Genomic DNA, 24215 nt, shown 5'->3' with positions numbered 1-24215 from the left:
CATTGGGGTTGGGGTCACGGACAACTTAAAACTCTAAAATAATTGAACTCCAACCCTGGATAGCACACAGCTGCCTGTATAGCTGTCACTATCGTACCCTGTGCTTGCACCCCCGAAGAAGCCTGTGCTGAACACACCTGTGTTCCTGGGAAAGTCTCCCAGCACAGACGTAAGACAGATGTAGCTGCTTATCAAAAGACAATGATACTCTGTATTCAGTTAAAATTAATAAAAATATTTTATTGAATTTCAGGAACTTGGTACTTTTTTTTAAAAATTCCAAATCTTTGCACACAGATCACCACTCTGCTTACTCTAGAACAGCAGATGCTCGGACTTCACGATTGTCACTTCTCTCCTTGTGTCACACAGCGTAGAAAACCCAAGTCCTGATACTCCCCAGCCCCTTCTGAACTACTTCAGCTACTCTGTGCCCAGCCACCCCCCGCAGAGGACAAGGAGGTGAGGTGGGGTGTTTATGGAGACATTCTGCGGTGTGGAGAATATACAAAGTATGCCACACACATTCTGGAATGTACTGTACCCAGGACACAGCAAAGTTTCCCTTTGTGTTCTGTGTGGTTCAAGCCAAAGCTACTCAAGTTATCTAGTCCCTGAGGGAGCTCAGAAGTTTGGTAAAGGTCGAAGAGAGACTCGTTAAGCATTCAACACTGAGGTGCCACAGTGGACCTGGGAACTGCTGCAAGCTGCTGTGGTGTCAGGGTCATCGCCCCCACCCCACATCAGACAGCAGACGAGCCCAGCCATGGTGTGCGGAGCGGCTTCTGGGGACTCAGGAACATAGACTAAAGCAGTACCTGCAACACTGGCAAGGAAACCTGGGTTCAGTACTGTTAGTCTGCGGCTTAGCTTGTGCCCGCTCCGTTCAGCTTTACATTCCTATGTACCAAAGAGCAGCAAGGAGAAGAGGTGAGTGTGTGCCTGTGGCTGCACAGGACACTTCACTCACTTGAGACTGAGAATGTGGCCTTCAAGAAAAAAAATCCTCCTTCCATCTTCAAAATTTTTCTATGAGCCCCCAAAAGAAACCCCTGCAGACTCCTAAGGTCTGTCTGGAGCTCAGAGGTAACGAGTCTGCAGACTTGACTCACGCAGGGAACATCTACCCAATCCTAGTCAAGCATGCTACAGGCAGATGTCCCCAGACACAGTATGCTCAGCTGGTGGTGCCCGAACCCACCTCACTAGGGTGGCCTCCTGCTAGAGCACCACATAACTGAGGCCCAGAGCTGGGACCCACATGCTGGGCACAAGAGAACCCAAAGTGCTTTGCAAAATGCAAACCTTTAAGAAATACACATTTCAAGGTTACCTGCAAGATGGAGGAGGCAGACTGCGGCTTGGAGGGGCTCCAGTCCCCCAAGCTGCAGTCCAAAGGCAGACTGCTGTGGCACACACGTGTTCTCACTCACATGATGTCTCATCTTTTATTGTTTTCAGTGGCTGAGTTATATAAATCCAGCTTGTGTGCAGTAACTCCAGAACGTCAACACACATCATCTGCAGTAACATTGTGACAGCTCCATACTGTGGGTGAAGCAATACTTAGAACAGACTTATCATATTTGGTCTTTATGTAAATAATGTTTTAAATTGCCTAAATATACCATTCTGAGCCATTTCATTCTACCAGGAAAATACAGGGTTTCCCCCCCTTCTCTTAAAAAAAATTAAATACCAAAATAACTACATTTAAATAAATAACGTTATGATGATGACATTTAAAAAAAAAAAAAAAACAACAACCCACAATGAGGCTAAGTCCCTCTGCCTGCTGCTCAGCTAAGTCCAGAATGCTCCGGAAAGATGAGCGGTGATCCTGAGTGTGGGCTGGGCTGCTGGCCTCCCACCTCTCTTCACCCTTCCCTCTTAAAGTTTACTTATATAGGACGTAAGTCAGACTTAGTGTGGGACTTCATTCTGAAAAGCCAGAGAAACCTCTAGAGAATCAGAAAATGGCCTGGATTCTTGAGAACCTGGCCACTGGGTCTTACTTCCAAGACCCTCAATCTCTCCAAGAGCTCTCGCCATGCAGGTAACCAGTCAGGTGCCAGAAGCCAGAGCGGACCCCTATGACTCCCAGCAGGGTTCTGGAAGAGACCTATGACTTCGGTCTGAAAAGGGAGGTGTAACAAAAGCTGGGTCTGTTTCCCAAGGGGGAGGGGGATCTGTTGCTTTAAGCATACACAATATGTAGGAGACTCATTTACTAGAGTGGGAAACTATGCCAAGGACAAAGTCAACATAAAGAAACAGACAACAGAACGCGCAAGAACAGGTACGTGCAGCCCGGAGGCTAGAGGCTCCCGGGGTCCCTTGTCCCAGTGCCCCGGCCTTATGGGTCCATGCAGCCTCAGTCCACCCACCCTCTACAATGGCACAGGGAACTGCTCTGAACGGAAATGGGCAAGCAGGTATCCTAAAGAAGTGCCACCCAAACAGGCAGGACAGACCAGAGCAAACCATCCCATGGGCTGGAAACAAACCACAGAAACAAACAGAATGACATTCTTCCCCCAAATGAATCTCAAATTTCCAGAGTAGAAATGGAGTGATATGAAATGTCAAAGACCCCGTTATTTAGTAAAGAAAGGACATCTCCAAGTATTCTAATTCCACATGTAGACAACAAAATACTGTCTTGTCTCTCAGCCGCAACCAGCAGGTCCTATGAGGGCAGCAGGTGGCTATGGCTCTGTCCCCTAGAGGAAAGCCAGAGAGATCCACTTGCAGCGGGTGCTGCATCTGCACAAGAGACTCAGAGTTCTTGCTTGTAGTAAAAGCTGAGCCCACAGATGACAGCCCAGCGAGTGCTCTGTAGGAGACACCACCTCTGGAACCAGGGTTGCTGTTGTGGGTCTGTTCAAGTCTAACTTGTCTTTAAATTAGGGAGTTTTAAGGCCACCTGGGTTCATGTTTTCAGTGCTAAGAGGTGAAGTCCAACCGCAGGGCCCTTTACCCACTGAGGATGCGCTCCCTGCTTCAGGAAGAGGCAGCATCTCCTTTTGGCACCACAAATTGATGTCTGAAGAGAAGGTCTCCCAGCAGCTAGTTCTGGATCCCCTTCTCTCTCATAGCTGCTGGTGGCGCATCTACGCTCAGGGCAATGACAATGCTCTCGCCATCTTCTGCTTTAATGCGCTTGAGCTCCGGCTGATCTGCCTGGTCACCGTTCTGGCGCTTTGTGGGCAGGGACGCCGATGCTGACGCATGGGTTGCCAGCATATGGAGAGGACTCGCCACTGCTGAAGAGAGACAGTACATCAGAACCCACACTACTGCATAAACCCTCGACCACAACCCACCCTGGCACTCCAAATCTACAGAGCTAAGCTTACACAGAACCCTAGGGATGGCCCTGAAGGGCGAAGGCAGGGAATCCTAAGCAGAGGAAATCAGGGAAGCTGCAGTCAATGCCTGGCTAGTGGGTATTTCCATCAACAAGAATAACTTCTGCAGCTTTTAAAATGCACAAGCTACTCAAGAGCTCATTGTTGTCAAGACGGGGGTGGCTTCTGTTCACCTGAAGGACAGAGAGTTGTTCCTTCCAAGGAGGAAATTAGGCTATTCTGGTTTGAAAGACAGCCATTTCTCACCTGTTCAAGTCATTTCCTAAAGCATTTGCCTATAAAGAAGACATGCTTACGCTAGTACGGTAACTTAGAGCTTGCCACCAAGCCTGAGAACTTGAGTTCCATACTTTGATGGAAAGAGAAAACCGACTCCCACAAGTTGCCCTCTGACTTTCATGTGCACCCTACCCCGCAACACTGCTGACTATATGCACAGTCTTTATAGTAGACTATACAATGCATTTGCGCCTGACCACGGGAGTTCAAGTCTAAAAACCTACACAAATGTGGAAAAGAGAACAAAATTCTCAAAGTTGTCCTGACCTCCACATGTGTGCTATGTACGGCACATGTACCCCATCATAAAGTTTTATAAAAATTTTAAAGACTTATTTTTATTTATATGCATGTTTGCGAATCTCTCTACGTGCGTGTGCAAACTCGTGAATGTAGGTACCTGCAGAGGCCAGAGGACACTTCCAGATCCCTTGTAGCTGGAGTTAGTGGTGGTTGCTGAACCCATAACCTCTAGAAGAATAGCAAGTGTTCTTAACCATAATCTCTCCATCCCCAGTAGTTTTTCAAAAAAGAAAGAACATATTAACTCTGAAAAATCTGAGTTTGTCCTTACGGGGCTCAGCAGGAAAGGTGCTTGTGCCTCCATGTGACAAAGTAAGTCTGATCCTAGACCCCACAGGAACAAAGCTGTCCTCCGACCTTCCTTCCACACACGGACAACACACAGTTTATATCCCCCTGAACTGGAAAGAGAAAGTTTCCCGCTTGTCAATAGTAGACACAATGTGGCCAGTTGCCTTGCACTCCATGACAGGCTATATCTTCAAACTCTGAGCACAAATAAACCCTCTTTCTATTAAACGGCTTCTTGTTTGGTATTTTCCTAGGATGTTGTAAAAATTTCTGGGGAGAGACCAGAAAACTAGCCCAGTGGTTAGAGAAACCATGTTCAATCCCCAGCACCCGTAGGCAGCTAACAACTGTTGCGCCTCTAGTTCCAGGGGATCTGACCTCTATGGCCTACACGGACAATGAATGCATTCGGTGCACAGATGCACATACAGGCAAAATACCCATACACATAAAGTAAAAATAACTGAATGAAAATAAAAATATTTCTAGGGGGCTGGAAAGATGGCTCAGAGGTCAAGAGCACAGGCTGCTCTTCCAGAGGTCCTGAGTTCACTTCCCAGCAACCACATGGTGGCTCACAGCCATCTGGTGCCCTTTTCTGGCCTGCAGGCAGACATGTAGACAGAATACTGTATACATAATAAATAAATAAAATTAAAAAAAAAAAAACTCTAGAGACAAAGGGGCTGTGGTGGGAAAATACCAAGCCTCGTGGCTCCCACAGCATCCCTTGCACTTCCCATGGCTTTAAACGGCAAACGTTTCCACAGACAAAACTACAAAGTCAAGTCAGAACCAAGCATGGAACGCTTCTTCCCATAGTCAAGAATCTCTGCTGGGACACGAACAGACGCGAACAAACGTTCTTACCGTTGTTCACCTGGCTGTGCACTGCTGGAGGCACTGGTACCACGTGAGTTCCGTTTTGCGTTACAGTTTTTATTGGAAGCTGGTGTTGACCTAAAGGCGCCTGTTGTACTATGGTCACTGTCTGGACAGGGGTACCCTGTGATGTCTGGATGATTCGGCTAGCAGCGCCTAGTGTGGCTGGGCTAATTGCAGGGACAGGCTCTACTTTCACTGAAATCAAAAGAAAAGGAAGAGAGATGATACACTGTTGCAAAGCCGGGATCTTGGCAATTTATGAAAACAAGTATGGTGCAAGCCTAATTCCAACACAGGGTGTCACAGGGTGTCACATGGCTACCACCTCAGCTACTGGCAAGTTAAGGCCAGTCTGGGTTACAAAGTAAGTTGGAGACTAGTCTGGGTAACTTGAAACTGTGCCTTAAAAATAAAAAATAAAAAAAAAAGGGGGGGGGGTAAAAAAAAAGCTGGGGCTATAGCTTAGCCATAAAGGACTTGCCTGACATGTACAAAGCCCTAGGCTTGATGCCTAGTACTGCAGAAATGTTTAAAACCAAGTAATGGGATGGAGAGATGGCTCCATGGTTACGAGAACATACCACACTCAGAGGACCGGATTTGATCCCCAGCACCTCCATTGGTCAGTAACTCTAGTTCCAAGAAGACAACCACCTCTGACTTCCAAGGGTGCATGCATACACACACACTCTTGTGCAAACCACACACACACACAGAGTAAAATCTTTAAAACCAACAGTGGGCTAGGGCTGTACTTAGTAAAACAGGGTTTCTCTAGGATGTATGTGGACGCAATTGCCACCCTAAAACGGAAGTAAAGAAACGATCACACAAAAACTAAGGAACATATTAAAACAGCCAAGGACAACTGAGCCTGTGAACTTCTATGGGACTGAAAAGTTAGCACGAGGTGCTGTCTTCTTGCTCACCTTTGACTTCTCTGTGGTCGCCATTCTCTTGTGGTTCTGCCTTAGGAGGAGCCAGCACTGCAGCCTGAGTGACCACAGCTTGTCCAGCAACTGTGTATGTGTTTGCTGGGGCCAGTCCAGCCACACTGGTGACTGACACTGCTGGTATCTGATGGACAACATGTACCGTCTGCACAACAGGTGGCTGAGAGGTGGATGTGGTCACTGGGGTTGCAACAGTGTAGGTGACAGGCTTAATGGCCGGGGGTAGCTGCCGTTGGACAGTGATTAAGACGGGCTGACTAGAGAGAGGTGACCCTGTTGGGAGAAAACATGAGCAGTGTTAAGGCTTGCATGGGCCTTGGTCTTATAGTTCTCACACTAAGCACTTACTAACATAAACACTACACTTTAAAATACAGAATATTACTAATGAGAGATATATACTATCTTTTTATTATTACAATTTTTCAAGATTTATTTTTGCTTACTCGTCTCACTACTCTGCTCACTTTTATGTCTGTGCACCATATGAGTGCCCACAGGGGTGAGAAGAGGACACTGAATACTCGGAACCAAACCTGAACCCAGGTCCTCTGAAAGAGCAGAGAATGCTCTTAACCACTGAGCCATCTCTTATGGTCGAAACGTAGTATCTTAACGGGGACATTAAGTTCCCACATCTAAGAATCAAAGACTGCAAACTTAGCTTGGTTTTGATTTCTCCCACTACCTCTTTCTATACTTCCTCCTTCGAAAACACACCCTATATTGGGCCTAGAGAACTTGCCCTGGTAGGACAGAGGCACAAAGCGCAGAAGCAGACCCAGGCCACTCCCTGGCTTTCGCAAGTGGACACCAGCAGCTGCAGACAGGGAGCAGGCTAGGGTTTCCCTGAGCATCCATCATGCCTAGTGGTCAAAATGCTCATCTTTCCAGGCACACATTTCCTTCTATATTATGGTTTTGCAAGTAAACTGGGAATATTCACCTTTTTCATTAAGTAGATATATTTTTATTCTAATCACTGCCTAGTTTGTGTAGCTTCTTTTAGTGAGAAGAGACTTTAAAAAAAAAAAAAGAAGCAATTGAGAAATATTGATTCTTTGACTTTTGTTTTTAGAAACAGGGCTACTATGAATCCCAGGCTGTCCTGAACCTCACAGCAATCCTCCTGCCTCAACCTCTCGGTCAGGCACATTACAACCATACTCTATCTCACCTGAGCTGATGGAAAAAAAAGAAAAAGAAAGGAAGGAGGGGGAGAGAGTGGAACAGAGAGAGGGAGGGAGAGAAAATTAATTCCCAGTGCCACTTTCTTTCCCCGAAACCTTCTACATAACACTCAGGAACTACACAAAGTGCCAGGCACAAGGTATGAAGCTTCCTGAGGGTCCTACCACTGCTTTAGTGCCAAATGCAGGCATATTTGTCTGTCTGGCCCCACTGCCTGACCCTTGCCACCTCTCCTCCTGTGGTCTCACCTGGTGCACTCTGTGCAAACCGTGCCTCCTGGATGACGGCAAGTTTGGGCTGTGAGGCGCCAGGCTCCGGCTCCAAGGGGGCTGGGGAGCCCTCCCTCGACAGGCTCTCCGGGGTCTGGGCGCCACTGGAGTGAGCGGACAACACTCCTGCATGGTTGGGAGAGGCTGGGGCACTCCTGGGTCACCAAAAGAAGACAGTGGGTTTTCACAGTGATACCCCAGAAAGGACTTGTCCACTCAACCTCACTTTGTAAAGGGCAGCCTTCTCTCTCCTGCCAACAGAGAGCAGCTCTGTGTTCTGACTTTCTCTCCCACGCATGTCAGAGGCCGCTCAGTCCCATGAAAAGGTTGGTGCCCTCTCTGAGCAGTTCCTGTGCAGCCAGTCAGCAGGATGCAGCAGGGAGCAGACTGTGGGGCCTTACGGTTTCTAATAAACTCATTTCTTTTCCAATAGATTAAAGTGTTTGGTTTCAAAATCAGACAAATGAGAAATCTTGAGCACAGAACTGAAGGTCGCTTTAAAAACTGTTCACATGCCAAAAGAAAGGAAAACACAGTGGCCCATGACCTTGCCTACTGGGGTCTCATTACTGTAAGATGCGCATCAAGTTCAAGGAAACAGCAAGCAACACAGGAGGAACGCAGAACAGTAAGGAACAAACACAACCAACCTTCCCCAGTCCCCACCCCAACACCAGTAACGGCATCCGCAGGTCCTCATTTTCGGAAAGAAGCTCCCCAGCACACTGAGGTGATATTATTGACCATGGGTGTGGTCTCTGGTTCCTGTGTCCTTACCTAGAGGAGAGCGGTCCCAGGGGGGTTCTAAAGCAAGGCACGCCCCTAGGCCGTCTCTTCCTAAAAGCCTGCTCTACCAGCTTGCTCTCGGAGGCAGGATCTATCCTCCAGAAGGAGCCTTTGCCTGGTTCTTCCTGGGAGCGTGGCACTTTGATGAAATAACGGTTCAGAGAGAGATTGTGGCGGATTGAATTCTATGAAACATAAAAAATACGTAGACTTCATATAATTCTTTGTTGAGAAATGAAGATGTGCCCAAGCCTTAGTGTCCTGTAAAGCAGAAAACTAGATGCTCAATGCAGACGTGACAGAGAGGCTTCAAGGCCCAGCCCTCCCTGGCTGGAGACTGCTCTGGGTTGGAGCCTTTGTGGCCACAACTCAGGGAATCTCAGGTGGAGAGGGGGAACCTAGGCATGGGAAGGGTTAAGGCTCTGCCATCTCCCACATCTCCCTCCTTCTGCCAGGTGGGATCAGGACTAACTGCTGACTGTCTGAAGACAAAGAGCAGACACAAGGCCCTCCTTTAGAAATGTTTGCACATAACTAGCTGACAGTCTGCCATGCCATGTACAGTACATTAATACAGTATAAAGGATTTATTCAGCAAGTCAGTAAAGACCAGGAATTTCAACGACTCCACCTTCTAGTCAAGTACTCGGCTCTGTATTTGCGAAGCACATCCATGTGTTTATTTGATCTTCAACAATAACACTGTCAGGGACGAGAGAAAATCAGCTCGGAAGCCATCATTCTTCAGAAAGTTCAGCTTCAGGTTGTCCAAGTCTGAGACAGAGCCTGCTGTGATCTGAATGTGACCACACCTCAAGTACACGCAGGGTGGAAGTCATGAATATCAGCTATTATCTCATCTTCTTTCAAAGTGGTAATAACTCAAAATAAAATCAGGGAATACCCAAAAATCCCCAATTTTCTCAATTCCCCATTAACCTTCTAATAAAACTAGCCATGGCCGGCCTGAAGTTCGGACTTGTCACAGGCAGCTAAAAAAAAAAAAAAAAAAAAAAAAAATCTAACAGATGCTCAGCATCACTTTACTACCAGTCCCAGGGCTGCTCCAGAACAGCCAGGCCTCTGACTATTTTGTGGACCTGAGTTACATCGTGAGCAGTATGAGGGGCCTGGCTGTGTCTGACTCGTTGAGATTTAGAATATTTAAAAAAACCAAGACACGTGGTGCGATGTTTTGTTATCAGGTATTGCTGACAACCAACCTTTCTTTCAATTCTAGAAAACCAAAGGGGACTGTTCTTGGTGCCCTTCACACAGAAGGCAAACCTTCACCAGCTGCACTCAGACCTTTCAGGTTTGGAGGAGAGGCAGAGTCAAAGGCTGTATGTTAAGAGAAGCAACCCAGACAAGGATGACACAGGCTCCAACACCCTAATTTAAAAATCCCAAATCACCAGGTGATGATGACACATGCCTTTAATCCCAGAACTCAGGAGGTAGAAGCAGGTAGATCTTTGAGTTTGAGGCCAGCCTCATCTACAGAGCGAGTTGTTGGGCAGCCAGGACTACATAGGGAGACACTGTCTTTTAAAACACACACACACACACACACACACACACACACACACACACACACACAAAACCGAAACCAAATCAAAAACTTAGAGGGCAACAGGATGCTCCAGTAAAAAATTCACATTTGCCCCCATGTGCCAAACTGCCATTAACACGAGCGTCCTAGAAAGTTTACATAAAATCACCTGCAGACTATTCGTACAAGAAAAAAAAAATTGAATGAATATCATCCTTAAGCTGGTTATTTCCCCTATGATATCTTGTTATAGACAGGCAAACACTCCAAAATCTGAATCATTCTGAAACCTGAAAACAGATAAAAGCCAGTCAACCAGTCAATTCAAAGCCACTGCCCACTGAGCCTGCCTACGGTAGGCTGCTCCCATACAGAAGACACTCCACAGACCCCAGCTACACTAGGCCAGGGAACAACTGAGTTTGCACGCTATCAGCTAGTGGAAAAGTGGAGGCAGTAACTAGGCTTTCCGTCCACCATGAGCCATGAAAGCTCCTCTGCTACCAGTTACGTGCTCAGGAGACTCAGGGAACTGATCTGAATACTAACAGAATCCACCTAGCCTGGGTCTCCTTCCTAACCACCCCCTTCCGAGAATCTGCATACAGCATGAGGTCAAATTCATAAATGGTCACGTGCAATTTCCTAGCCAGCACTGTAAAAACAGGAGGAAGTGACAAAATATTTAGTTTAGAGACAAACAAAAAAGGACCCATTTTCCATATAATTCAGGTCTATATACTGCGATCAAGGCTAAGATTAATGTGCCTTCAATCTGTTCTTACAAGTATGAAAATCACGATAGGCTCATGTGACCTATAAATTAGTGTAATCTTAAATGAACACCTAAAACAAGCATCCCTAGTCTGAGCCTTCCTAGAAGGGACCTGAGCTCCAGCTCCCACACTCAGTCTTTCTCATCGGATGGGAACGCCAAACTAGCTCTGGTCCTTTCAGACGATGATAGCCCATCTTTTCACACTTTCTTATAAACACAGTAAACAACCGACTCCAGGCTGGGTAAATTATAAAATTATAAGTAATCATTTTGGAAGCAGGCATGAGAGTGCATTTATAACCCAGCAATTTAGGAGGCTGAGCAAGAATATTACAAGTTCGAGGCCAGCCTAGGCAACACCTGGAGATTTAATAGGGAAGCGGTGAGAGGGAGGCACTGTGACAGAAAATATAAGGAAGAAATAGTCCATCTTTCTATACAATCACTCAGACTGCCCCATTTTGTGTTAGAATCTCCTCTATAAATTAATAAAAAAAAAGCTGTTCAATGAACAGACCCTGTAATATCCTAAAACTTAGACTGAAAAGCAATCCTATGGATGCAAGGCCTTTGGGACAGGGAGGGAACACTCACATCCTCCAAACATAATGTTGGAAAACAGAACTCAGGCAGGAATCCGCCTCTGTGCCTATGTGTGTGTGTAGGCCAGGAAATAGCTCTGAGGTTCATTCCTCAGGAGCAAAACACTTTGGTATATTTTGGGACCCGGTCTCTGACAGGCCTAAAGCTTATCAGATAGTGAGTTGAGTCCCAGAGATGCCCGTATGCACCTCTCCAGCACCTTGATTTTTACATGCATTCTACGGATGAAACTCAAGTCCTTATGCACAAGTTATAACTGTTATGTTTTTTAAACCAACTGATCTATTTCTCCAGCCCTGGAAATACAATTTTCTTAAATAAGCTGTTCTGTTGAGAGCCCCTGCCCCAAAGCAATGTCAGAATAAGTAAGGTCTGACATACAGAGATGGAAAGGCAGCTACGCTCTCATGGCAGTAAAAGATCAAATGGATGTCAACATCCCAAGGTCAAGGATAGGAGCAAGTTGAAAACGTATGCTGCTGAGTTAAAACAGACCCCAGAGCAGGCAACCACGCTCTCACTAAACCACTCCTGGAGCAGCCACACTCAGGTGAGAGGCACAGTCATCTTCATGACCCTGGTCTGTACAGAAGAACATGCCAGTTTCACTTTTCTTCAGAACTGCTGCTCCTCCTGGATAGAGCAGCAGGGCGCTATCCTGCCTAGAGCTCTCCAGTGGGAGACACCCCCCCCATGACTTCTCTGACATAGAAAACGGCAGGCAGTATTTTAACAGCTTCGACGGATAAACAGCATCTTCAACACACAGGACGCGAGCAAGCTGAGATGGACTTACCTGCCAGCCCTTGTCCGCAGTCCTATAGTATGGATAGTTTTTAGTGATGTGTGTATAAATTCCATTTAGGGTGAGTTGTTTATCAGGAGCCATTGTAATTGCTTGTACTATCAACTGTGCATAGGAGTAAGGTGGCTTCGAGTCATCCTGTGTTAGAAAAAAAAAAAAAAAAAGCACCTAAGATTCAAGAGTATTCTTACAACAGTGTGGGCTTTGTTGTTGTTGTTTTCCGAGACAGGGTTTCTATGTGGAGGCTTACCTGTCCTGGAACTCACTCTGTAGACCAGGCTGACCTTGAACTCAGAGATCTGACTGCCTCTACCCACAAGTGCTGGAACTAAAGGGGTGCGTCACCATCGCCAGGCAACAAGGGTTTTTTATTATAAAAGTAATATGATCGAGAAAATCTGGGAAAAGTAAATAGAAAAATTGTAGAACAGCATAAAGATTAAAAATCACATAAGGAGCCAGGCGTAGTGGTGGTGTATGCCTTTAATCCCAGTACCCTGGAGGCAGAAACAAGAGGCCAGTCTAGTTTACAAACAGTTTCAGGACAGCCCACACAGAGAAACACTATTGGGGGGGGGGGATCACACAGGTGAAAACTGAAGTGACAAGAACAAAAATAAAACCGATAGAAGCCGCTGGACTTCAGTGAAATCCAGAGCGATACACATCAAGAAACGCCCTGTGACGTGGAGAGGGACCGGCATGTCTAGGTGTGATGCACAAGGCAGAAGAGCACCTGAGGAGAACTCTCCAAACGCCCCTCTTCTGCCAAGACTCTACTGTGAGCACACGGCTGTGAAGGAGCCAAATAGTCACTGCTCATCCTAGGCTGCTGGTAGCTCCCAATCTTTCCAACATTTCAAAATCCCACATGTACCAGCATAAGTCTCAGAGAGAGTTCTGACTGGAGAGATGGTTCAGAAGTTAAGAACACTTCCAGAGGTACTGAGCTCAATTCCCAGCAACCACATGGTGGCTCACAATTATCTATAATGAGATCTGGTGCCATCTTCTGGCACAAAGGCAGACATGTAGGCAGAACACTATGTAATAAATAAATAAATAAATAAATCTTTTAACTTCTAAAATCAACTGAGAATGTTACTTATTGATGTCAGAATCATAACCCATTTAAATGGTGACAACTTTGTCAGAAATAAGAACACTCTTCTGTGGCTAGGAAGGGAGGCTGCCGTAGCTGGCAGGTCCCAAAGATAAACGGAGAAATAAATCTTAAAAAGGGGAGCAATCTGCAAAAGAGTATATTCAAGGGCTGGAGAGATGGCTCAGAGGTTAAGAGCACTGGCTGCTCTTCCAGAGGTCCTGAGTTCAATTCCCAGTGACCACATGGTGGCTCACAGCCATTTGTAATGAGATCTGGTGCCCTCTTCTGGTCTTCAGCCATACATGCAGGCAGAACATTGTATACATAATAAATAAATTTTTAAAAAGAGAGTATATTCAAATAACACCACTTATTCTTATTCAAAGCACATTCAGTATAAAGCCTGGATTTGATCATCAGCACCACAAGGATGCATACTGTTCATATATCAAGTATACACTTTTATTTACTTTTTAAATGTGGGGGTATTTTTACCTGCATGCATGTCAGTGCACCATGTGTATGCAGTGCCATGTAGGACAGAAGAGTCAGATCTCCTTAGACCTGGAGTTATAGCTTGTTAACCACCACGTGGCTGCTGGGATTTGAACCCATGTCTTATGGAAGTACAGCTAGTATTCTTTTAACTACTGAGTCACATCTCCAGACTCTTCTCCAACCCTGACTTTTATTTTTAGATTTTTACATAGTGTTGAAACAAACTATTATTGTACTATATAGTAAATTTAGGCCAGCTGACCCCATCTCAAAAACCAAGACAAAAATAAGAACACCATCTCATTGGAGATGCACTAGGGATAGGGCAAAATTAGAAGTATAAGGAACAAAGTGACAAGACAGTGATCTCCAGTAAGCTGAGAGATGCTTATCAATTCTCCATCAACCAATGCCAGCATTCAGAAGACTCCCACAGCCCACTTTAAATGGCTAACTTTATTTTGCTATCACTTAGGCTGCTAAAAGCTTTGCCTAAGCACCCACAACAGCACACCCTAAGGTTCTAGGAAAAGAACCAGGGAAACAAGAACCTGAGTCTGACATGTGGCTGAGCAGCTAGCTGTCCCTACACCATGTGCTTGGCTCAGAGGTTGAGGCCTCATCCCTGCTCAAATGGCCAATGCACTTCCTAGGGCTTTTTTCTTACATGCTTCTGAGGATGCTTTCATTTGTTCCAGGAGTTAGTTCTCTTCTACTATGTGGGTCCCAGGAATCAAACTCAAATCTTCAGGCTTGGTGGCAAGTGCCTTTATCTGCTAAGCTATTTTGTTGGCCTTAAAAATGCTGTTTTTGTTTTTTAGAAACAATGTATCACTAAGTACACTTCCAATAGCCTGAAAGCCTCTATGTAAACAAACCAGAATGGACTTGAACTCAGATTCCTCCCAGGTGCTGAAATACTGAGCATAAAAATATTTTTATTTTTAAATAATTTAACATGGAAAATACTCGAAATGGGTGGAACAAATTTTGCAAAGTGAGTATTAGCATAGCTAGTACCCAGCAGCTCCTGCCTCACAAAGATCACTATTAGTTCTGGCATCATAGTCTCCTTTCTACTGTGACGTTTCAACCCAGCACCTAGGAATGCCTCTGTGTGCACAAGGTAACATAGCTATGACTTGTGTTCTTTGTGAACATGTCACATATGTACAGACTGTTTGTTACTTAACACTGCAACAACAGCCTTTCTGTGCTACTAAAAATTTTATATATAATCAGTACTGTGCCTACAGTTGCCCTGGGGTCCTCACATGTATATTCAAGGATTTAAAAAATGCATTACAGCTGGGTGGTGGCAACACACGCCTTTAATCCCAGCACTCAGGGGTCATGGGCAGGTGGATCTCTATGAGTTTGAGGCCAGCCTGGTCTACAAGAGCGAGTTCCAGGATACAACTAGGACTGTTACACAGAGAAACAGTCTTAAAAAACAAAAACAAAACAAACGAAAAAAGGCACTATGAACCCTGATACCTATGGCACATTAAGAGTTGCACAAGAATCCAATTCATAGATAGATGGTTACTTCACTGTGTGCTGTGCTGGTGAGCTTCAGTCCACTTGACATAAACTAGGATCAGTGGGAAGCAAGAACCTCAACTGACAAATGGCCTCTACCGGAGTAGCCTATAGGAATATCTATGGTGCGTTTTCTTGATTAATTATTGATCTGAAAGGGGCCAACCCACTGTCAGCAGTAACACCCCTGGGCAGGTGACTCTGGGCTGTATGAGCAAAAAGCCAGGAAGCAGCACTCCTCTCATGGCCTCGGCTTCTGGATTCCTACCCTGACTTCCCTCAGGAATGGCCATTATTAGAAGGGGGTGTAGGACAGTGTTTTATCACAGCAGCAGAGAAGCTGAACTAAAACAACACGGTGTTCCTAAAAGGACTTGTCCCACAGTGACCAATGTCTACAGAATGCTTCCCAGCCCCAGGTACAAGATGACAGACACTTACCTTTGGGCTGTCTCCACCTGAAGCTTCCTTTTCGTTTTCTGGCTGTGAATTGTCAGCCATTAAATTGAGGTCAGATGGTATCACACGGCCCATTTTGTACCCTGAAGATCCTGCTCCCCGGGGACTGGATGGGCAGGAGTTTGCAGCACTGTGAAAGAGAGGGGAAAGTCTACTTTAAAGCAAGCATAGTATTGTTCTTTAGTAAAGATCTGAGATCAGGGAAAACAAACATTTCTTTTTTAAGGTTTTTTTTTTTTAATGTGTTTTGTCTGCATATATGCTATGTGGGTGCCTTAAGAAGGCCAGGATAGGATGTTGATCTCCTGGAATTGGAATTACACTTCCCCAGCGCCACTTACTTTTCTTGAGACAGCCCTTCATTTGTACTGCAGGCTGGTTTTAAAGAGGCAGCAATTTTCTGGCTTTAGTTTCTGAATCTGAAGTACTGGAATTGTAAGTATGTGCTACCATGTCTAGCTAAACTGGAAAAAAAAAAATGAGAAAGCAGTATTTCCTAAGAAAAAAATGTACTCCCTGGAATTCTTTGTGGTATTGAAGATTGCTTCAAGCAATGTGTCAGGAAATGCAATAGCCAGGATAAGCTGTGAGGAGCCAGGGTCCCATGTACTCTACCAGAGAGAGTAAGCCATCACATCTAACAGGAAGTTTTTTTTTTTTTTTTTAAATTTTTATGTGCACTGGTGTTTTGCCTGTATGTGTGAGGGTGTCAGATTCTCTGGAGCTGGAGTTATAGACAGTTTGAGCTGCTATGTAGATGCTGGGACTTGAAACCTGGATCCTCTTGAAAAAACAGCCAGTGCTCTTAACTTCTGAGACATTTCTCCAGCCCCTAACTTAATTTTTTAAAAAAAGATTTATGTTACATGTTTGAAGTGTTTACCTATGTATACGTGTATCACGTGCACGCCTGGTGCCTGGGAGGCCAGAAGAGAGTGGTGGATGTCCTGGAACTGGAATTAGATGTTTGTAAACTTCCGTGTTGTGCTGGGAACTGAACCCGGGTCCCTCTGTAAGAGCAGAAAGTGCTCTTTAAGAGCTGAGTCATCTCTCTAGCCTCTTAGAATTTTAAATTTCAGCTTTGAATATGGTTCCTAGAGACTCTGTCACTCTGTCTGTGGGAAGTTTTAGAAGAAATATAATTAGACAATCTGTCAGCTCTTCAATGAAAAAAAAATATTTTAAAACATGGAAACAATCTGAGCAGAGGTGGCACAGGCCTTTGATTCCAGTACTCAGGAGGCAAAGGCAGGTAAATCTCTCTAAAGTTCAAGGCCAGCCTGGTCTACAGAGCGAGTTCCAGGACATGCTTCAAAGCTACACAGAGAAACCCTGTCTCGAAAAACAAACAACAAAAAATAGCAACAAAACAACCCCCCCAAATAAATAAATAAAATAAAATAAAAAGAAGAAAACAGGAAACAGGACTACACTTAAAGCTGGAATCCAGAATCAGGGGCAAAGGCAAGTGGATCTCTGTGAGTTCCAGAGAAGGGGGAGAGGGAGGGAGGGAGGGCAGACAGGAGATGGCTTATTCACTAAAGAGTATTGGCTGCTCTTCCAGCGGTCCTGAGTTCAGTTTCCAGTAACCATCCATAATAAGATCTTGTGCCCTCTTCTGGTGTGCAGGCATACATGCAGACAGAACACTGGTACATAGTAAATTAGTAAATTATAAGGAAGGAGGGAGGAAGGGAGGGAGGGACGGAGGGAGGGAGGGAGGGAGGGACGGAGGGAGGGAGGGAGGAAAAAAAAAGTGAGCCCCAGACTTAGTCACCAGGGTTAGAGACTCCAAACACACCAGCTCCACCCCTACTGCCACCAGAGCTTCCCTCAATGCTATTCTCCGTCACCACCAAATGAAGGAGCTCACGGATGCCCACAATTCTGAGAATAATGATGGGTGAGAGCTCAGTGAGAAGTAAGTCATGTACACTTCCCCCTAAGGCATTTATACTTTCCCCTCCAAGGCTCAGAATAAGTTGGAAGACAGAGACAGGGCAGTGAAATCTCAATCTCTAGACACACAACAACCCACACCAGGTCTGCACAAGGCACTGGCTGCCCTCTTAACCATCAGTTACGGTTGATGGAGGAAATCACTGGAACCCTAGCCCTTACCTCTGCTTAGCAGTAACTCAGGAGACTTAGGAAGGGTTATGTAACCACTGTTGTGGTGTGCTCACCAGACTCTAATTCCAAGGCCACAGAAATGGCTCTGGTAAAACAAACCTAAAGGGATACAAACAGGAATCCCACAACCTACCAACATGTGAGAATTACAATTCACAACAAAAACTTTGAGCAAACTCCTGACCGCCAGTTGCGGTGAAAACAGATAGGGTCACTTTGGGTACAGCTGTGGACATGCGACCTTCAGCCTCTGCTGTACCTGATGGTTCCCGTGGGAGAGGGAAGGGGGCTGATGAGGTGGGCCATGGTGTCTGGAATGTTAATGGTCAGGGGTGAGATGTGTGGCTGCACAGGCTTCACTGGCGACTCTGGGGCTTCTTGCTTCTCTCTCTTCTCACTGGAAAGGGCTGTGAATGTTATCTTGATGTTTGTGCTCGGAAACCTGAAAGTGCACCTGAAAAACAAACCCAATGGTCAGTTCATGTCCGCTGTCCACCAGAAGCCTGAGCTTCCCCACAGAAACTGCAGGTGAGGGGGGCCTTCCCCACTTCAAAATCCACCCACAATGTACACCAAATCATTTAATACCACAAAAAAGGTATTTTACATGACACTAGCCATTCATAATGGCACACACCTGTGAAACCAGCACTTGGGAGGTAGGAGTAAAAGTTCAAGACCAATTCTAGCTAAACAGAAAGTTCAAGAGCAACCTGGGAAATATGAGGCATGCCTTTCACCCCATCGACAGGAGAGGGACAAAGAGTGTGTGAGAGACAGAGAAACACACAGAGACAGTACCCAGATCAGCATAAGAAAATAAAAAGTATAGACCAAAAATAGAAAAAAGAAAATCAAACACCTGCCAGATGTAGTCCCCAGCAATAGCTAATTTCCCTTTACTTGAACAAAGATTAACAATGTTAACACTTCCAGCCTCTGTCCTGGCTAAAGATGGTTCCTTCACTGTATTACAAAGGCGACACACAGACAATCTGGAGCACTGGGCTGACACCCCTAAGGCTTCACCAACATATATTTTAGGTACAAACCAGACCTTCACACCAACTTACAGTACCGTGGGAACCAATTATGTTTAAATGGTCTCTAAGTAGGAAAGCAGTTTAAAAGCACAGGTATGTGTCTCTTTATATAAAATAAGTTCAACTGATTTATTAAACTGTTTTCCAAAACATTACTTCCAATGTGTGGTGGATGTGTGGTGGTGGTATACACTTTTAATCCCAGCACTCTGGAAGCAGAGGCAAGTGGATCTCTGTGAGTTTGAGGCCAGCCTGGTCTACAGAGTAAGTACCAGAACAGCTAAGGCTATGCAGAGAAACCCTATCTTGAAAAACAAAATACAAAATAAGTGCTTCCAACAGATTTCGTGCAACCAACCCATCTCCCTTACAGTGAAGGGACAAATGTCCCTGATCTCTGGGAAACCATCGCCTGCTCCTGGAACTTCTTCAAACAACTCCAGTGGTTCCTGTTTTCCACTGTGCATTTCTCTTTCATATTGACACCCATAATCTTGGAGTCTCAGGAGTGCAGATTCCTCTTGGAGGCAGATTCATCTAAAACAGCTATAGTACCAGCAAATCCTATAATGTTTTGGTTGGGAATTTTTCTCTTCCCTTTTCTTTTTTTCCTTCCTTTCAAGACAGTGTCTCACCATGTAGCCTGGCTGTTCTGAAACCCTATGTAGGGCCAGCTGTCCTTGAACTAACAGAGATCTTCTCATGCCTCTAATGCCCGTGATTATATCTATATTAAATCTCTCTTTCTCTTTTTAATGTGAATGGGTGTTTTGCTTGCATGTATGTCTGTATACTGGGTAAGTGCCTGGTGCCTGTGGAGGTCAGAAGAAGGCATCAAATCTGGAGTTACAGATAGTTATGAGCCACCATGTGGGGGTTGAATCTGGGTCCTCTGTAAAAGCAGTCAGTGCTTTTAACTCTTGAGCCATTTCTCCAGCCTCTTAAAACACTGTCTTAAATTTCGACTCTAAACTTGATGTCATGGTACACACCTGCAATCTCAGCACTTCAGATGTGGGGGCAGGACCAGTTCAAAGTCAGCCTTAGCTATGACTTTAGCTACACTAGGCTTGTATCAAAAAAAAAAAAAAACTAACAAAAAAACGAGAAAATTTTTAAAGAAAAAAACTGCTCTTTCTAGGCTAGAGGAGTTTGGAAGAAAAAAAGGGAGACCTACCAATAAGCCCATGAGTACTTCCACTGCCAGTTCCCTCTGTGTCCTCTCGGGAATTAAATAAACACTGAAACTTGGTAACATCAGTGGCCCTTAGTTAATCGGAGGCCCACACACAATGAATGAATGACATACTAGTGGGCGGTACCTTTCCACAGTGAGCCTTGATTTCAAAGACTCTCAGGAGCTGGTGCAGTGTCCCAGTGGCTTGTGATGAGCAATGTGAGTGGCTCATCTGAGTTTCTCTTTTGTTTTGAGACAGGGTTTCTCTGTGTAACAGTGCTGGCTGTCCTGGAACTTCCTTTGTAGACCAAGTTAGCCTTGAACTCACTGAAATCTGCCTGTCTATGCTTCCCAAGTGCTGGGATTAATGGCATGCGCCACCAACACCAGCTCTGAGTTTCTCAACTTTTCATCTCAGCAATTCTGTCCCCTAATTCCATTAACAAAGACTCTGAAAAGAGCTCTCTCTACCCACTGCTCTGCCTGACCACTTGTCAGAAAAACTGGCTCTATGGTACAGGCCTGTAATGTCAGCTACTCAGAAAGCAGAGACAAGGATCAAAAGCTCAATGCCTGCCTGGGTTATAGAGTGTGACCCCCCCAATCCCAAAATAAAGAGTACAAAGATAGGGATTAATTCAGTAGTAAGAGTGTATGTGTCTAGCATGTATGTGCTCTAGTTTCAAACCAGTAAGAAGAGAGAAGAAACGGGGGAGGGGAGGACAACAGGAGGAGCAAGTAGAGCAGACAGGAGATGATGACAGGACACAGAGCCAGCAAAAGGAGAATGAACCCATGCAACAGAATGCCATTCAACCACTGCAAAGGAAAACCACTCATGCAAGTAACACAAGTGCATCTCAAAAACATCATTCAAAGAGAGTCAACACAAGAGTTTGCTCCACCGACTCCATTTCATGAAATCTGAAAACCACACAACTGATCTAGGAAACTGCCTGGGCTCCCACAGGAAGGTGATGCCTGCAACTCTGAGGGTGAACTGATGCTCTAGTTTCAGACTGCGATGGGCACTCTCAGGATGTACACGAACATCACTCAAACTCACATTCGGATTGCTCTGTTCTATATGAAGTATACTTCAAAGAAAGCCTACTTAAAATAGCAACCAGCCAAGCCAGGATAGCTTAGTGGGTAAAAGTGCCCGCTGTGTAGGCTTGATCACCTGAGCTTGAACCCCAGAAGCGAGGGTGGAAATAAAGAATAAACTCCTGGAAACGGTCCTCTGAACCCCACACATGTTCTGTGAAAAGCATGCATTCTCACAGACACACAACAATTAATTTAAAAACAAACAGAACACAGTGGTGTCCTCTTCCCCCAACCCTGAAAACCACCCTGACACATTTTAGGACGCACACATTAACTCTGGAGTGGCACACTGGACAAAGTGTTACTTTTGTTTTACCTGTAAGGGTCTAGAAGTGTTTTTTTCTCATCACTAATAAAGTTGATGATTACACAGCAGTCAAGAGTTTGTGCATGTTTGGCTCTGGGTGAACAAGATTGTCCTCCTCCACACTCAGTCACCTATGGTGACAAATGCCATTAGCCCTCCTCACGCCTAACACTTCACACCACCTGTGCACTCCATGGAATGGCTAATCAGCACATGAAAAGATCCTCCAAGCCAGCAGCCAGCAGGGAAAAGCAAACTCAAACTACAGGTACCTGCTAAAGTGCCAGCAATCAAAAGAGAAAATGTCAAAGCACCTGAACTATAATACAGTCAGTGTCTTTTCTCCCCCCAGCATGGCTCTAACCACACAAGGCAAAGGTGTGCACCACCACGTAGTCGGAAATAGAAAGCTTAAGGAGCAAACCCAGCAGGAACACACATGAGCTCACCTAAAAATATACACTAGAATTTTCTTAGGAGGCAGAGACAGGTGGGTCTCTGAGCTGGAGACCAGTCTGATCTACAGAGCAAGTCCAAGGACTACATGAAGATATTCTGTTTCAAACAAAAACAACAGCAAATTTCTATTTAAAAACATCCTTTTCGGGGCTGGAGAGATGGTTCAATGGTTAAGAGCACTTACTGCTGCTCTTGTAGAGGACCTGGGCTCAGTACCCAAAATCCACACAGCAGCTCACAGCTATCTAACATCAGTTTCAGGGAAGGGCCTGATGCTATCTTCTGACCTCCATGGGCACAAGACTCACCATGTACACAGGCATTCATGCAGGCAAGACACTCATACACATTAAAATAAATTAAAAATAAACAAAAACATCCATTATCTGGGTGTGGTGGTGTATTCCTTTAATAACAGCATGTGAAGGCAGAGGTGGGTGGATATCTGTAAATTCCAGGTTAGCCTGGTCTACACAGCAAATTTTTATTAGGTCAGCCAAAGTTACACAGTGAGACTGTCTCAAAAGAAGCAATGCAAAAATTCTTTCCTGGAGGCTGAGGCAGGAAGGAAGATCATCGAGAGCTCCACACCAGCCTGGAAGACATAGAGGCCCTGTTACAAAGGAACAAAACCAGCTAGGCATAGCTGTATGGTTTCACACACTTGTGATACTGGAAAGCTGAGACAGGACTACCAAGAACTCAAGGCCAGCTTGAACTATATGATGTTCCAAGATAGTATGAGCCACAGAATGGTACTTTAGTCTCAATAAACAAATAAATACTAACAAGAATAAATAAATTTTTTGAATAAATAAACTTTTGTGATGTTTTTGAGATGGGGTTTCTCTGTAGCTTTGGAGTCTGTCCTGGAACTAGTTCTTATAGACCAGACTGGCCTCTGCCTCCTGAGTGCTTAAAGGCCAGTGCCACCACCACCCTGGCTTTGAATAAATAAAATTTTAAGAAAGCTTCCTAACTTAAAATCTATCCAAAGAGCTAGATATGGTGGTGTATGCCTATAATTGTAACAGTTACTAGTCAAACAGGAGGATCAGAAGGCGTTCAAAGTCATCCTGAGCTATATATTATGTCCCAGGTCAGTCAGTCTGGGATACATGAGATCTTTTCTCACAGACTAACACGGAAGCACTTGAGAATATTCACAGCAGCATTATCCATAATAATTCCAGATAAAACTATTTTATGTGTCCATCTGGAATAGAATAAATTGTACTAAATTCACATTCTTAAAAGTTTACAGACATGAAGCCAGGCAGTGGTGGTGCACGCCTTTAATCCAAGCACTTGGAAGGCAGAGACAGGCGAATCTCAAAAGAATTCAAGGCCAGTCTGGTGTACAGACTGAGTTCCAGGACAGCCAGGGCTACACAGAGAAACCCAGTCTCAAAAAAAGAAAGAAAGAAAGAAAGAAAGAAAGAAAGAAAGAAAGAAAGAAAGAAAGAAAGAGAGAGAGAGAGAGAGAGAGAGAGAGGAAGGAAGGAAGGAAGGAAGGAAGGAAGGAAGGAAGGAAGGAAGGAAGGGGGAGGGAGGGAAGAAATGAAAGAAAAAATGTTAAAGACACAGACTATTTTCATAAGCAACTTTCAAATCCCTTTACCTCAGAGTCCATTCTTTATTCTATATCCATTCAAAAGCAAAGACACCTAATGCATGGTTTAGAATGCAGGACAGTGGTCCAGAGCCAAGGAGGAGGCAGTGTGAAGGATGCTGATGATATGCATCCTAACACAAGTGGCTTTCACTAAATTTCACCCAGAACAGAATACTTCTGCGTTTGGATTTCAGAAAAGCAGCAACGGCAATGACTCAGAGGGATCAGAGAAACGCTCAAATGAGAAAGAGGGGCAGCTAAGGAGTTCTGTGTATTCAGAGAAGTAGGGAGGACAAGGATGAACCCACAGGCTACGGAAGGGCTGGGACTAAAGAGAAAACCGGGAAGAAAGAACAAGAACGCTGAAGAGCATGCCACCCTTAGCATTTCCTTCCTCCTGCCCTGTATCTTATACAGGTCTGCAGTCCCTTGTCCAAATTTAAAAGCAAAGGTTCTGACAACCTAACCTCAAATCCCCTGGCAGCCCATCTGACCTGCATTGAAGAGTTAATTATAGCCTTCAATTGCCCCACTTAGTGAGAACATCCTTGTGTTTTTGCCTCAGAAGTCTAACAGTCTGGATCACAAGGTGCTCGGGACTGTGGAATCACACACAGCACACGCGACATCCACTTTTCTTTAGTCCACCAGACCCGCAGGTTTCCAGTGGATTCTAACACTGTGCCACTCCTCACAGAATT

The 24215-nt window shown here is 45.0% G+C and overlaps 1 protein-coding gene and 1 non-coding gene across 3 annotated transcripts in view; both read right to left on the bottom strand.

Annotated features, from left to right (window-relative positions):
* Positions 1 to 214: 214 nt before the first annotated feature.
* The window catches only part of Foxk2 (forkhead box K2), a 38809-nt gene continuing 14808 nt past the window's right edge, over positions 215 to 24215 (bottom strand). Inside the window, exons 2-9 of one of the 2 annotated variants that reach the window (XM_050130445.1) lie at positions 18063 to 18257; positions 15653 to 15800; positions 12058 to 12204; positions 8320 to 8513; positions 7522 to 7697; positions 6059 to 6355; positions 5115 to 5324; positions 215 to 3263 (exon numbers count right to left, since the gene is read on the bottom strand). In XM_050130445.1, coding sequence (XP_049986402.1) covers positions 3070 to 3263; positions 5115 to 5324; positions 6059 to 6355; positions 7522 to 7697; positions 8320 to 8513; positions 12058 to 12204; positions 15653 to 15800; positions 18063 to 18257 — 1561 coding nt within the window. In that variant the 3' untranslated portion in view covers positions 215 to 3069. Of the gene's footprint in view, positions 3267 to 5114; positions 5325 to 6058; positions 6356 to 7521; positions 7698 to 8319; positions 8514 to 12057; positions 12205 to 15652; positions 15801 to 18062; positions 18258 to 24215 lie in introns of both variants that reach the window. The other variant, XM_050130444.1, reaches the window with a different exon arrangement.
* Positions 13163 to 13290, bottom strand: LOC126493446 (small nucleolar RNA SNORA24). Its single transcript, XR_007589813.1, has one exon. It is a non-coding gene; the product is annotated as a small nucleolar RNA SNORA24 (small nucleolar RNA).

This window comes from Alexandromys fortis, unplaced genomic scaffold (genome assembly GCF_014885135.2).
Source record: "Alexandromys fortis isolate MF-2015 unplaced genomic scaffold, M_Fortis_MF-2015_v1.1 scaffold_349, whole genome shotgun sequence".
In the NCBI taxonomy this organism is placed as follows: domain Eukaryota; kingdom Metazoa; phylum Chordata; class Mammalia; order Rodentia; family Cricetidae; genus Alexandromys; species Alexandromys fortis.
This window is presented reverse-complemented; position numbering and strand designations above follow the sequence as displayed.